This window comes from Heliconius melpomene, chromosome 1 (assembly GCF_056956725.1).
Source record: "Heliconius melpomene rosina isolate 202511_hmr_F chromosome 1, ASM5695672v1, whole genome shotgun sequence".
Taxonomy (NCBI): Eukaryota; Metazoa; Arthropoda; class Insecta; order Lepidoptera; family Nymphalidae; genus Heliconius; species Heliconius melpomene.
In genome coordinates, this window is record NC_140389.1 from 831749 (window position 1) to 847549 (window position 15801).

Consider the following 15801-nt stretch of genomic DNA (forward strand, 5'->3'; position numbering starts at 1 on the left):
AAATAGATTCAAAATTTATAAATGTGGGTTTACCCAGGTTTGAATTAGGTATTTATTTTGTTTCAACTTAATTTTCTTGATGAGACACTCTGTTCCCTAATTTGGTTATTTGAGTGTCAAAACTTAACGCCGCGTTTTGTACATCTGAACGGGGAAATGGCAATAATTGCTTCCCCTGGATTAGCATTGAAGCCCTTACCGTAGAGCTTACAGTGAGATGCTGTTCTATTACACCGCAACGGCCTCATTGTTTATAAATTTAAATGTATAAGAGGAACAAAATAGTACGACAGGTTGTTGGGCGTTTATTCTAATTTTCGCTCGAATTCCATGAAATATTTTCAGTAGGACGTATATAATTAATTTGTTATTGTTTCCTTTGTCCTTTTAGACACAATTTTTCTAAAATTAGTAGGGAAATGGATAAAGGGTTTGTCTTTACACCTAAATTCTTTCTAAAAAAGCGCCTGAAGCGTAAAAGTAATATAAAATAAATTAATAAGAATTTTATTTTATTTTATTTTCGTGCTTAACCTTTCAATATTTTTAGGGAGGATACCTAATGTTAAATCTTTTATATAAGTTAATCCATGGCTAATCTTGCTATGGTAAATTTTAATATATATATATTTCTAAATATATTTCTCATTTATTTGCTTGAAAAGTAATATAACCAGTACATTTTAGCTCTGAAAGCGAAGTATATGATATTCTTTATAAAAGTTCATATCTTATGTTTCCGCTTAATAAAACATGTGTGCAATAACCTTAGAATCTAAACTAGGACATCTAGCTTCTGTGATATTGATACCTTCGCGAGTACAGTTTACAATATAACGTTGCGTTACGATATTTTAATATCGTTACTTTAATGACTTTTAACGTTAATTTGGTGTAAATGTTAAAGCCTGGAAAATTAATATTTATAGTAAAAGTTTAAATTAATAAAATGTTACTTTCTTATTACATTATAGGTATAGTTAATATTTTTCACATTTTGTAAAATACAACCTCATATTTAATATGTTACGCCACTATCCACTTTTAGTACAAATATTTAACAATCATTGGAATAATAATATAAAAACTTTTAACTATAATAAATACATTTAGTACACACTTAAGACCAATGTAATTCAATAGGACAAATCGATATCAATTCGTCACGACATTATGTAAACGGAGCATTGAAAAATAGGTTGCGGTGTGTTCGTATCCAATAAGCGATGTTTTTTCATTACAATACGTAATATTGCACTCGCTGATGTATCGTTGGACTCCTATGCGTGGCCACTACACTAGCGACTCACGCGACTTGCATTATAGACAAGCAATACAAAATTGTTACATAAATTATAGCTGATTGTTTCATCTAAATCCGTTCAGTAGTTTTCATCCATGGTCACAAACCTTCACATTTATAATTTTAGTAGGATATCTTTTAAAAAGCTGAAGACCTTGTTTGTTTCCTCATTAAAATTTCTTATTTTTACTGAATTCTTGAAGCATCAACACCTGTATCTCGTTACCAGAACGAAGAAAATAAAAATATTAAATATTTCAGTCTACCGGTTAGGAATCGAATCCACAACCGTCGCGATTACAGTCGCACGCTTGTGTCCTTGCGTCACAACGATCTCTTACAAAATCTCAAAAAATACAAAGTATAATTAAGAATACAAAAATAATATCATTAACTTCTAATTTATCCTCTATGTAGCAGAGAAGTTATACCGCAAATAACACGTTTATTAATGTTCAACGAATTGTACAGTAAAATTAAAAAAATCGACGAATTCATTGAACCTCACTGATGCGTTTGGCAGAACTAATTTAGTTTTAAAATATGAAACGAATGTTTATTTAATTTATACGTATATATTTAACGTGGGGAAAAGGTGATTTTTATATTGTTTCACTTTTTTTTAGTATTTCAACTTCATATTTTTTCCGCATAGCAGGCTGGACTTTTAGAACTTTGTGTTAAAACACTTTTTATCTCACTCTCTACCCAATGTTGAGAAACGGAACTCAACTTCACTCGTTTTTTTTTCGATACTTTTTCCAAATTTAATAATCATCAACGTTGTCTTGTCTAAACTGTACTTTACCATCAAATTTAAGACGGATTCCCCCCACTTATTCAAAATATTCTTGAAAACTCTTAATGGTTTTTCTAAAATTATAGATTTTGAGTGTAAAAATTTCTTTTTTGTTTCAGCCCCACCAAACGCCGTGGAAATAGTCAACCATCCACACAACCAAAAACTAGAGGTAAAAGAAGGTGAAGACGTCGTGTTAGAGTGCCAAGTGAAGAATGCTAAACCAGCTGCCAAAATAGTTTGGTATAGAGGGAACCAGGAAATGAAAGGGGATAAGGGTATGTATTAGCTACTGATAACTCTTTTTCATTTAGATAATTGTCGTATAAAGAGGTGGGAGATAATATTTTAATATTTTTAAAGTTTTTTTTTATTATTTAGCACTGTAAGGAAGTATAAATAATAAGAAACGTATAAAAGTTTTAACACAGCAGGACTTGAACCTGCGTCTCTTGGAAACTGTCCAAGCGCTCTAGCACAAAATGGAGACATAAGTAATTAATCACTTTTTGACCTGACCTTTCTATTTTAGAAAATAACATCAAAATTTAAAATTTTTGAGTAGCGTAAATTTTTGAAACATTTTAGATGGAATATTAATAGTTACAATGAAAATTATATGAAAAATATATATATAGAGATTTTGTTAATTTCTAATAGAATGTGAATATGTGTATTATTTTTTTCTGATTTCATAAAATAATCGAAAATAATGTAAACACATGATTCTGAATCTTATGCATTTTACGAAACGCTCCTTACAATATTACTTTTGAAGTGCGTGATAAATGTCAGAACGTAACGCCTCATAGCTTACGACCTGACAGATAAAATATTAAAAGTTTCATAAAAAACAAACCTCGTACATCCTCTGGCTTGCCTCTACACTAACCAGCCTTTAGCCTAGAAATGCCAGTTAAAATTACGCTTCATTATAAAAAAAAATGGCTTACAATTACTTAATTATTCTGTAATCTCATTTCATTCGTACTTCCAGTAATTAGAAAACAAAGTTCGTACTCCATTTTTAGCTCAAGTCTATTTTGTATACGAACAATTTGAAGCTTTTAAGCTGATAATGGTTAAACTTTTAGTTTGGAAATTTAAGGCGTAAAGCAACGTGAACGGTGTTTTATTAAGAGAGGCACTACATATAAATGTTCTGAGTAAATTAGTATGAAATGTTAGGTGTTACCTTCGTTAGAGTCGACTTAGACTGTTTGACTGTCAATGCGTCGGTTCTGGGTTCAATTCCCACTCAGGAGCATGAGTTACTTTCATTTTCTCGCGTTAGTAACAAGACAAAGCGCGGTATCGAGCTCCGCCACTCAGAACGCAATCTCGAAAATTGAGCGAAAAGTGGAGAATTGGGTCTAAGTACTAGTTTCACTCTGCCTCTCCTACTACATGCGTGATACAGCGTGATACTACAAAAGAAAAAAAATAATATAGAAAAGATATAACAATTAAAAAGTATCGAAACGACTACCCCAGAATTAATATCAGCAATGAATTAATTCCATTCAATTTGATAGCTATTACGGTCTCTCCGTAATGTTGGAAAAATGGTTAGAAAAATCGAATGAAAGTAGACCAATAACAGATTACCTGGTCGTAAGGGGAAAGTTTTTATTGTTAGGTTGGAAATATGACACCAGAGACGCTACGAGTACAACGGTGTAGGGGGATAGTAACTGGTTATTCTGCGATGGTTGTGGGTTCCATTCTCATTCGAATGATTTATTTATACGAAAAAAATAACAGTGCAATCTGTAATTAGGAGCATCACTAATTGACGTTATCTGGCAGCAATTAATTAAGCAAGATTTCGATTTCAATTAGTATACAATTGCTCTGTTCTGTTAAAAAGAGCACATGATTTTAAAGCATTTTATATATTTTAATTAATGCTTAAAGTGACTGTAGCGGCTAACAGACTGTATACGATGAGTGTAGATACAAAGTCAAGTAATCGTTTTGATGGTTTTACCTATTATGTCTTATTTTGAGGGATAAACAGAAGTAGGAATAACCTAATAATAACTTATTTCGTAGGATATGAACTCACTATCATCAACACCTTTTCCTACTGTCACGCCCTATCCAGGGGGATGAGAACAGGGTCAATCTAGTGTTGTGTAACACGCAACGCCGCTGTGCGGGATACAGCGTATAGACTGAACAGAATGTAATCGTCAAAAGCGTAACCAGGCGTGATTGCAAATATAAAATTCACTATCGTATTACAAAATCGATGTTCCGCTCAGAAAGGAAATGACTAATAAATATTTGAATATGCAATAAAATTGTATTTCCTGTTTGAAGAGCTTTTTAATATAATATTAACCTTATCTTATGAGGCAGTCGTTGCACAGCGTAAACATAAGTATAAACGCGATGGTTGTCGGTTCGGTTTCCGTTCAGGGAATAAATTAAAATATTTTTCTTAAAAGCTCTGGTAATAAGTCAAGAAGTAGCGTTGAATTCCACTACTCAAGATTAGGTTCTCCCTACCCCTATCCTGAATATATGGGAAGTTTGCTCATTTTTACTTACACAAGAGCTACGAGTACCTTCGAGGTAGTGTAAATGCGAAGGACGTAGGTTCGATTTTCATTCAGAGCGATGCATTATTTTAATTGTATCACTCTGGTAACAACACAAAGAGTGACTTTGAATTCCGCCACACAACTTAGAATGCCTGTGTAAAGAAGTGTCTAAATACTAGATTCTCTCTACCGACCCTGCTATACATTGCATAAATCATAAAGCTGTTTTTTTATTCAATATATATACTCATAACATATAACTAGAGAAAAAGCTTAAAATGAAAAAAACCAAACCAAATGGAAGTCGTATCCAGTGATACGATAGAGTATACCCACAATATTTATTGACGCATATAACTAATATGGACATGTAATAACCCGATACGGGATTTTGGTCAGCAGATAGAGTGGCAGTTTTCTATTAAACCCTTCTCTTTAATACACTTTCATGGTTTGTGAGCAATTTTCAAATTATTTGTGGTTATAGGTTCGATTACATTATTTTCTTTGTCTTAGTAAAACACGTTGATTTTCAACGTTTAACGTGTATTGAGAACAAAATGTTTTGGTAACACGTTTCACTCTTGTCTGCTCTTAAAAAATACATGAAAAAATTATTTCGAAGAAAAAAGCTGAAATTCTTCTTAATTTATATAGCCCAAGTGTACGTGGGAGATCATAAGATAAAAAAGCGAAGAAAGAGAGGGGACCCCTGATGTTAAGACATTTGGTTTCCCACGCATCGCCTCGCGCCACAATATCGTCGAGATATTGTGTGTTGAGTGGCGAAACTAAACGCCGCGCTTTGTCTTCTTACGGAGTGAGAAAATACAAATGATTCATCCCCTTGAGTGGGAGTGGAAACAATAGTCGCGTTTATGGTGACGCTGCGCCACTACGCTTCAAATAATTATAGATAATTAGAAATATTTTTATGTAACATGATCATTATCACAAATGTAACAACGGAGAATCGAATCCATAGCTTTAAACATGTACCTACTACATACATACATATATGAAAAAAAAATTAAATTCATTAACAACCAAAAGTTCATTCCACGCTCACCCATCCAATTATCGACCTCAACGAACGTCACTTAACGTGCGATGTGTCGCCACAGACAGGGCTAATTACAACGAGTGTTCATAAAACCGTGTCAGTCATACAGTCAGCCGTGTCAGTGTCAGTGTCAGTGTCTGCGTTAGTGTCAGTCACGACCTTTTTGGTTATTGCCACTGGATAAGGCATTTTGATTGTTTTTTTTTTTCTATTTTCGTGTGTGTTTAGGATTTGAAATCACGACTATCGTTTACATGTACATCGTTTAGATATACATATATAAAAAGAAAATTCAATAGAATATTTTTAATACGAAATTTAACGTTTTAGGTAATATCACGAATCAGTATATAAGATTATAGGTAATTTATAATGACATAACGTCAGATTAAGCTTCGTATAAAAATTATTATGACAGTTTTAATATATTGGACGGAGAGCTGAAATTGAAAAATTACTTATTAATTGATATGTATGGAGAATAAATTTAATTTTTAGCATCAATTCCAAAAATATGTAGATTATTTCATAGATAAAAAGCCATCGTGACGCAGTGGAATTGTAAACGTGATGACTGTGGGTACTGACTGTTCTAATTTCTTTAAATAAATAACGGAGTTAAGTTCTGCTTCTCAAGATGCGCTGCCCCCAGAATTCGGCAGAAAGTGAGGAACGGAAGAGTGTTCATGAGAACAGTCTTAACACTGGGTTCTCAGATTCTCTCTGCCTATCCTGCTATGTACGGGATACAGCGTGATGCAAAAAATAAATAAACGACCAAGAATCTGTTACAAACCACTCACCCATCCCCAAACTCCTCGACTTACAACACTAATTTACCACGAAATTTTCCATAAAAAAATGAATGGAAACATAATTTTTTTCCAGTAAATTATCATTATAGCCGTATAACAGGTATAGTCGAAATAATTTGACATTTCTAAGGGTGCTCTGGTACGCCGTTCTTTAAGAGAGCCCTCGTGGTTTCGTAAGAAACCGTTATTTTTAATGAGCTATAATTATTGTATTGTTTGTTTGTATTTTTTTTTATAATATAACACATTTTTTTACAATTGTATAACATTAAGTAAAAGTTCTTATTTGTATGTAAACGAGACGGTGGTGGGTTCGATCCCAGGTTGGGGGAATTCCCCATAGCGCTAGGAAAATAATTAATTAATTATTTTCCTTTCCTTGGTATTGTACAAAGATTAAGTGCGTTGTGTTTCACCATTCAACACGCAATGAAAATTCGGCAGAAAGTGGAAAACGAAGAACCTCTATACTCTGATGCTAAAGCTGATGCAAAAAAGAAACTTCCAAATCTTAACATATAAATAAAGAAAAAGCACAATTTAAAACAGAAACATAAGACACTTAAATAAAAGAATTTTCAAATAAATATGATTTATAGTAATATAAAAATTAATGATACGTACAGCCCTCAAGCAATTTAACAACAGGCATTTTCCAGTACTTGATACCAACAAGTAGGTATGTTCTATTTCAAGTAAATATGTTTCCGAAATAATTTTTCCTTAACGAAATAACGATTTTGTTGCGTTGCGCCAAATGAAAAGCTCTACGATTGTCGTCGAGGTATTTTTCCTTCTCAAGGTTTGAGGAAAACTAAAATTATCGCAAAAAAATAGGTTTTAATATTAAAATTATTAATTGGAATACTAAAAATATTTGTTAAGAGGATTTATTAAGGTTTAATTGGCTTACCAACAGATCAACGAGTATTCCAAATCCGACCTTTCGGACTCTCGTCACTAAAAGAAAAAAACAACATCTTCATCCTTAACCCAGTGTTGAGACACTCGAGCACACTTTCGAGAGATGTGTGTTGACTGACGAAACTCAACGCCAAGCGTCTTGTTACCAGAGCGAAGATAAGATTAATATAATCCGAAATCCCAAACGAAAATTCAACAAACGATCGCCAAACACCATCGATCGTCACTACAGCACGGCGGTCTATACTCTCATTTGATTATAAAATCCCTTATAAAAGATTCAAAAAGCAATCCAATCGTCCTCAAGACGTCAATATTGAGAGAGATTGGCTTGAAAGACTCCACAAATGTTTGGGAGCTGATATCGTTTAATTAGTTCCTCCAATTGCTAAAGACTTTATAACTAATTAAAGTTTTGCAAAGACCCGTTCTTTGCTTCCAATAAAAATCGGTATAAATCAGCTCAGCAGCTTTTGTTTGAAATTTGCTGGGGATATTTCGTTTTTTTTTTCTATAGTTTCACGCTGTATCCCGCATATAGCAGGGAGACTTAGGGGACTTAGTATTAAGCGACTTCGTTCTCCACACACTGCCCAATTATAGAGATATTGTGTGTTGAGTAGCAAAACTCAACGCCACTCTTCATCTTTTTACCAAAACGAGGAAATATAAATAAATAATTGCCTCATATGGGAATCGAATCTCCAATCATCATTTACAGACAAACACCGTCCCTCTATTGCATTAATGCATAATAATTATGTACGATAAATTAACAATCTATGTTATAGCTTTAAGACACTCTTGTAGAGAAATTACTTGAATTAATCTGAGCGCTGGAGTGTTGACGTTCTAATCTCTAAATAGAGTTAGCATTATTATGTTATACTGCATTCTGTGATCAAGCGATCTTTGTTCATATAATGTTCTGGGAGGTTATATTGAGAGGGCACACATTTTTCTGTTAATTGTTTACTGGGTTTTTTTTGGGTATACATTTTATTTTGGTGTTGAGTTCCGTTACTCAACACCATCCAAATTGAATTTAACGGAAAGTGAAGAATGGAAGTGTCTTCATGAGAATTGATGTCTCAACACAAGGTTAGGAGGATGTCAGGTCCATCTGCCTACCCTGCTCTCTGTGAAGCGTGAACAAAAAAAATGTATAAAAGTTTTGATGATTCTTTTCGTAATATGATGAGGTGATCGTCGTGGTGCAAAGGCAGTACCTGACAGTAAACGCGACGGTTGCGGCCTTGTTTCTCACATGGAGAAATGAATTATCTTCATCTCTTCTGGTAATAAAGCGTTGCGATGAGGTAGGCCACTCAACAAGCAATATCTCAAAAATTGTGCCGTGCATATCAACGGAGTATCTCTACACTAGATTTCACAATATAACGCACCAAAAACGACAAAATAAAAAGTTATTTCTATAAAAATAATATGAAACACAATTATTTTCATAATTTCTTTAAAACTTATCAGCCATTCTCTAGAACTCACAAACAACTGCCTCGCCCACAATCAACATACACTCTAAAATAATTCCGACACATTATTTAACTGGCTTAGTGTACATTATAATATAAATAAACATTGTTTTACACTCGTCTCGAGACAAAGTATTTTCGCTGAGGGTGTGTTCTGCCTAAATTGCTGAAATTAAACAGTACATCTCTAGAGGGTTTGTAGAGACAGCAATATGTAGACGCGGCGCGGTAAGAATTTACTGACGGTTAAAGTTTCATTTTAATATTTATTGTTTAGGGATGATATGATGTCTGGCAACGTTTTTAATTTATTGCCCAAAGTAAAGTTACATAGTTAGTCAACTTATATAACATATATTTTATTAATTATATTATGTGTTTGCGCTCTACATTTAATTTCTTAAATCATGATATCATTATATGAAGGCTAGTCGGGGTGCAGGGGCACAAGCGATAGAGGTGACTGAAAACGCGACAGGTTGTGTGTTCAATTCCAACTCGAGAAAATTAAGTATTTTATATTTTGATTTCTCGATATATGGCGTTTAATTTTATATTTTCTTTTCTTTTGCTATGGTGTCGTAGAGGCGGAAGTTCCGCCTCTCATCACACAATACCTACAGAATTCATCGAAAAATAGGGAGTGGAGTATTTTATCACTGGACTCCCTTTGCCTAAAAAAAATATATAATTGTAATATAATACGGTAATATCTACATCCACAATAAACATATCCACGGCGCAATTACTGCGGTTTCCATATAGCGAAACAGTCTAAGCTAGACGAGAGCGGTCAACGCACGACTAACTTTCTATTGTCACGTTATTACAAGTTTGAATATTAATTTGTAGCTTTGTATTTGAAGAGTCTTAAATATTATACAAAGTTATTCGTTTAATAATAAAAAAAAAAACAAATTCACTTTATTTCATAATTAATAAAAAATGTTGTAAAGATATTTTTTTTTACTCGAGTTTTGTTAAAATATTTAGTATTCACCCAAATTACGTTTTTAATTATTTTAATGAATGCTCTTACTTACATATATAGAAATTCATGATTATATGTGGCATTTAGAATTATATTTTGTAGCCAAATTAAAATGTACTTTACAATATGAAATTCATTTAAAATTATAATAAACATTTTAAATACTATGAAAGCACATTTTGAACAACACAACCAAAAATTCCAAACAAAATAAATAAAAAAAATACTTATACTTATATAGCAAACGTAAGGAACATCTAAAAGGATTTGAACCCGCGTCTAGAAACCGATATTGCATACTACATTCGAAGCCGTAGTGGATGGTTTTCAACGGTTTTCTAAAAAGAAGTACTTTTCTTTCTTAAGTATGGAATAAAACTTTTAAAATGTAATTTTTTAACTATATTTTTTTATAATTTTCTTTGAATCATATCTAATCATTGTTCGCTCTATGCATCACGTTTATTGTACCAGTAGTTTTAACTGAGACCAGTTAATAGTTTCAGTATGCAAATTTCAGAAATAAACTACACACTTAAGTCTGGCGTTGCTTTAATTATAACGCGGGTTCATATTCGTTCGTTGGTCCGTTCATATCGTACTAAATAATAAAAAAAATACAGATTTATATTTTTTAACGCATAGAAGGGATTACCGCTAAGGGAACCTAGTGTTAAGGAACTCCGTTTCCCACATTCCGGCGCAATTTCAAGGCATTGCGTGTTGAGTGACAAAAGTCACCGCCGGGCTTTGTCTTGTAACCAGAGAAAGAAAATGAGAATAATTCGATCCCCTGAGTGGCAGTCGACCTCACAATCATACGCAAGACAGCCTCACGTATTAGTAAACATTATAGTTGTAAAGAAAATAAGAAGGCATACATTTGGGTTTGTAAGTTCCTTTTGTAAAATACTTTACGTGCGGGTAAAGCCGTAAATAAAACACTAGTTATTAAGATAAATGTATATGTATGAGACCAAGTAGGTTTTAAGGAAAGGACGTAACTAACATTATTTTGTATTTTAGATGCTTAAAAAATAAATATAGAAAATTATAAATCATGCTTGATGAAACAGTTGATTTTTTCAAATAAAAAATATTAAGTAAAATTATTTTTGTTACAGTATCAAGTGAAGAAATCAAAGAAATCGAGGGTCCAACTGGCAACCCCAAATCAATAAGGTTTACCACTATATCAAGGTAAAGTAAGAACATAAGATAAACTTGCTTTTTCACTTTTTATTTTATTAACATCTAAAAATATGTTTTCATTTGCGAGTCGTGGTGGGCCACGATCAGTAAGCGTGTGACTCTAAACGCGACAGGGTTCGAAAACTAGGGTACCACGAAAATACGAAATATGGAAAACCGAGATTTTACGTCTTAAAGTCTACGGAAACGAAATGGCGGGCTATTAGTTATAAATATATTAATATTATTTTATAAAACCTCCGTTCTCTAGTTTCAAGGGCAAGAGAAACGTCCCATACATAATATATAGTGATAAAATCACATCAAAACTAACTTGTTAGACAATCTGTGTCACTTTTGATAAGGGTCTATCGTATAGAGAATAAAATATGCTTTTGCAGTATAATGTGTTAAATATGAGGACGGAACGGTTGAAGCCCAATAGTGGGAGAACTGTGTTGGATTGTATACGCAGTGGTCGTGGGTTTAATCACCGGATTCCCCATTCAGGCAACTTTCTTAGCTCTACGCTTTATCAGTACACCAAACACTACGTCTCTACATACCTCTTTCGCCTCGTTTGCCACTGTTATCAACGTCTGCCATGCCCTCTTCATGGCGGAAGGACCTCTCGCTTTTTACGTGACCTTCCTCCAGTATCATCGATTTTATTCTCAAAGGTCAGCCTAGGTCTTTCCTGCCTGTATTACCATTTAATCTCGAGGGAATAATTGCATTATTTTCTTGTGTATATATTAATCTTGCAGATTAAGGTTTTCTTTGTCTTCCTCGCTTTTTGCGGTATACGTAAAATATTTACCTAGCGGGATTCGAACCCGCGCCTTTTGAAAACTATCGTTAGCGCTCTTACCACTAAGCCATACGTTTTTATTCAGACTAATGTATTTTTTAGGATTTAACTATCCTGAGTATGGAATAACACTTTGAAGTGAAGAACACAATTTTTTTAGGCCAAATTTGAAGCAGTGACCATCGTTCAGTTAGACACATCCCGGCCATTCATCTGATTCTCCAGCAGAAGTTACGAAAATCCCATCAAAATTATAAATTGAAATAGCTGTCATGAACAAGGGGGAACAAAGTTTGGAATTAAAATATGAATAAAGTTTAAACGCTAACGCATAACAAACGTACAAACATACAGAGACAACACGTAAATAGCTTCTCGAGTTGTATTGTAACTGGATGTGTAGAACGGACGTACGTACGTCTGTATTATATACTATTTCTATTTATATTCTGGAAATTCTACATGATTTATTGTTGAAATTGTATAGTTTTGCTTCTTGATGGAATTTATATGTAGTATTTAACTTGAAAATAACGTTTGTATTTTTAATAGTTGATCGTGGTGGCGCAGTGATTGTAATTGCGATAGTTGTAGATTCGATTACCACTCGGGACTATTAATATGCTTAAATTACTTTCATTTCTCCTATCTGAAAGGTAAAATACGGCGTTGAGATACGCCAGCCAACACGCAATGTCTCAGGTGGGAAATGGAGAACGCAATGTCTTAATACCAGGTTATTTCATGTATGGTGAAAAAGCGTAATCTTTTTTTTATTAGAATAGTATCTTCTATCTTAGTAACTATATAAAAACGCTAGTAGTAGTACACACGATTAAGAGACAGAACTCAACGCCGCACTGTCGTAGTCTACTGTATCTTACTTCATAAACATTACGATTGTGAATTCGATTCCCATTTAGTGAAATGCGTTAATGTAATTACTTTGCTATATACTACAGGACGTATGCAACGTGAACTTAAAAATATATATAAGAAAATAAATACCAAAAAATCTTAGACCAACTTTAAAACACCTGAAGTATTCACTACCATTTGCATATTTTGCATAAAACATGATATTTTAGAATATGCATTTATGTATTAAATCTTGCTTGCTTATACAGTTGCCGCTGCCAAGTTATGTGTTGTTTTTATAAGACGTAGACGTATGTGTGTACGATACGTAAATGAATACTTCTAATTATGTTTTTAGTTAAGTAAAAAGCGATGCATTGTCTTACATTCGGGTGAAGAGATGAAAACAGAGTGTTTTGACACTAGTTTTTCTCAGTCTACTCAGTATATGTGAATATTACTTAAATATAAGATGTATTCTTTATCGCCCTAAAAGGTTCGATTCCTCTCAGAACAGAGAGCTTTAGCATTTGGTTCCCTCTTACCGCTCTACTATATGCCGGGTACAGAGGAAAGTAAATTTAATTTAATTTGTGTACACAAAATTAAATATAAAGCAAAATCTTAAATTAAAAACTTAACACAAGTTCAATTTACTAAAAAGCAATTACCCGAAAAATTGTAACTCACGCCCATCGCGCGCAATCTATTAGACTTGCTTCTTTACCGAAACGAGGTTTTATCAGATAAAGTCGCTTCCATCAAAAATACATCAGCCCCGAAATGTATGACACGGGATAAAAGTTTTGCGAAACTTTCGAATGGATGCCCCAAACAAATATACGGTTATTTATTTAGTTATGTGACAGATTATGTTCCGTCTGTACGTATTTTTCATGACAATTTTTTTTTTTATCTTTTTGTTGTAAGTGCGATGATTGTAAGATCGATCGCCACTCGTGGTAATGATTATTTTTAATCATTTTTTTTATTTCCATACGCAGAAATACAAAGCGCAACGTGGAGTTTCGCCATTTAATATGCTAGTTTCACACTGTACTGGAACTTAGGAACTTAGTAATAAAACACTCTGCTCTCCAATAAGACATTGCGTGTTGAGTGGTAAACCTCAACGGCACACTTTGCCTCCGTTACCAGAGCGAGGAAATCAAAATATTAAATATTTCACTCCCTTTCCTCGATTGGGAATCGAACCCACAACCTGTCGCGTCTACAGTCGCACGCTTCTGCCCCTGCGCCACGACTTACGCATAATATGTAAGTAATAACGACGTCGCAGTGACGCAGTGGCACAGCATCTATTACGGGATCGATTCCTTAGGGCATTCATTTTTGTTTCTATATTTAAAGAAACTATATACATATATGATTTTTTTCAACAGGGTACATTTCAAAGCGGCGGCCGACGACGACTACGCGGACTTCACCTGCGAGGCGCGCCACGAGGCTCTGCAGAGGGACACGCCGATGAGGAGTACTGTGCAGCTTAGTGTTTTATGTACGTAATAGAGAGTTTTTACATTTTATATAGAACAATAGAGAGGGAGAGAGAGAACGTTAAGAAAATATGTCCTTTTTATTTAGTCAAAATATGTTGGAAGAACACCAAACGCGGTGTTGAGTTTCGTTACTCAACATGCATTGTCTTGGAAAAATTGGATTAGTGCGTGCATCTTAATAAACTTTAATATTAGGAAACGTAAGTGACTTAATGAGAACGGAGTGTCTTAACACTAGTGTACATCTAGTAGTGCCTTAACATACTTAACACACTTACCCAAGATACCTCTACCTACCATGATATATGCGGGATATAGTATTCTCTATTAAAGCTAGTTAAAAAATTCTCGAAAGCCCAAACTAAAGTTCTCCCACATAGTATGTAATTTTAAACGACTACTCGCAAGTAGTGGTTGCCACACGCAAAGTACTATCTATATATGAATATAGGACGTCATACACCCATGTCAAAGTATATTTTTATCATGTTTGATATAATTTCTTCTGGCATACTGAGTGTTTTTTTTATTTGACGGGATATTTTATTCAATTTGTAATTTTTTATTACGTTTTTTCCTTTTTTTTTTTGAGGAAAAGTCCATCCTTCACTTACCTGTCGCCTGAATTTAAGATATTAAGGATTGATTGCGGAACTTAACACCGCAGCCATTCTCAACACGAGGAAATAACAATAACTAAAAATATTTTTTGAAGTACCAGTAAGAGTATATTAAAGTGTCACTCGAACAATTAATTAAGAATTTCTTTGAAGTTGTAAACAATGATTTAAGTTCAGCGTTCTAATAAAAGAGCTTTTATATTATTTTGTATAATTAATTATACTATATACCTATATTATAATATTTGTAATTAGTCTCAAGTCTCTATTCTCTGTATATATATATATATATATAATAATAGACCCAGAGCTAATAATTTTCCGTTTTCCGCACATTTTGAAGTTTTTTTTCACTTTCATGCCGCAGAGTAGTCAAACAACATTTCTAAATGAAATTTGAACTTATCTCCTTAAAATTTAATCAAAAAATCAAATGACCTGAATGAGCACGAAAAATATTAAACTAAAAGCATAGACTCGACAAAACAGAAGTGCTTATTCAAGCAAAACTCTTTTTCGAACACTTTCAGTTTTTCTTTTTACGATATTCTATAGAGTCCAAAAAATATTGCTACCGATACATCTTGGCGGAACGATCATTGTTAGACGGTTTTATTGTACGCGGGATAATGTATGTATGTGTTTGTATGGAAATTAAATAGATCGTGTGTATGATCGTCGTCTGGCTGTGACGAGAGGGTTGTGGGTTCGATTGGAAAATGTATAAAATATTTTGAAATAATTTATCGATATATTGGGGGAACTAGTTAATCAGTGACCTAGTTAGCTACACCCAATTATTTTGAATAATTTAACCAAATATATGTAACAGTTTCATAACTATTACATTTTTTGGTTTTACTT

The 15801-nt window shown here is 33.4% G+C and overlaps 1 protein-coding gene across 2 annotated transcripts in view; it reads left to right on the top strand.

Annotated features, from left to right (window-relative positions):
- The window catches only part of sns (nephrin adhesion molecule sticks and stones), a 177564-nt gene that overhangs the window by 86354 nt on the left and 75409 nt on the right, over positions 1 to 15801 (top strand). For both annotated transcript variants that reach the window (XM_085200068.1, XM_085199980.1), the window contains exons 5-7: positions 2222 to 2380; positions 11062 to 11137; positions 14201 to 14316. In XM_085200068.1, the coding sequence (XP_085056194.1) occupies positions 2222 to 2380; positions 11062 to 11137; positions 14201 to 14316 (351 nt within the window). The remainder of the gene's footprint in view (positions 1 to 2221; positions 2381 to 11061; positions 11138 to 14200; positions 14317 to 15801) is intronic.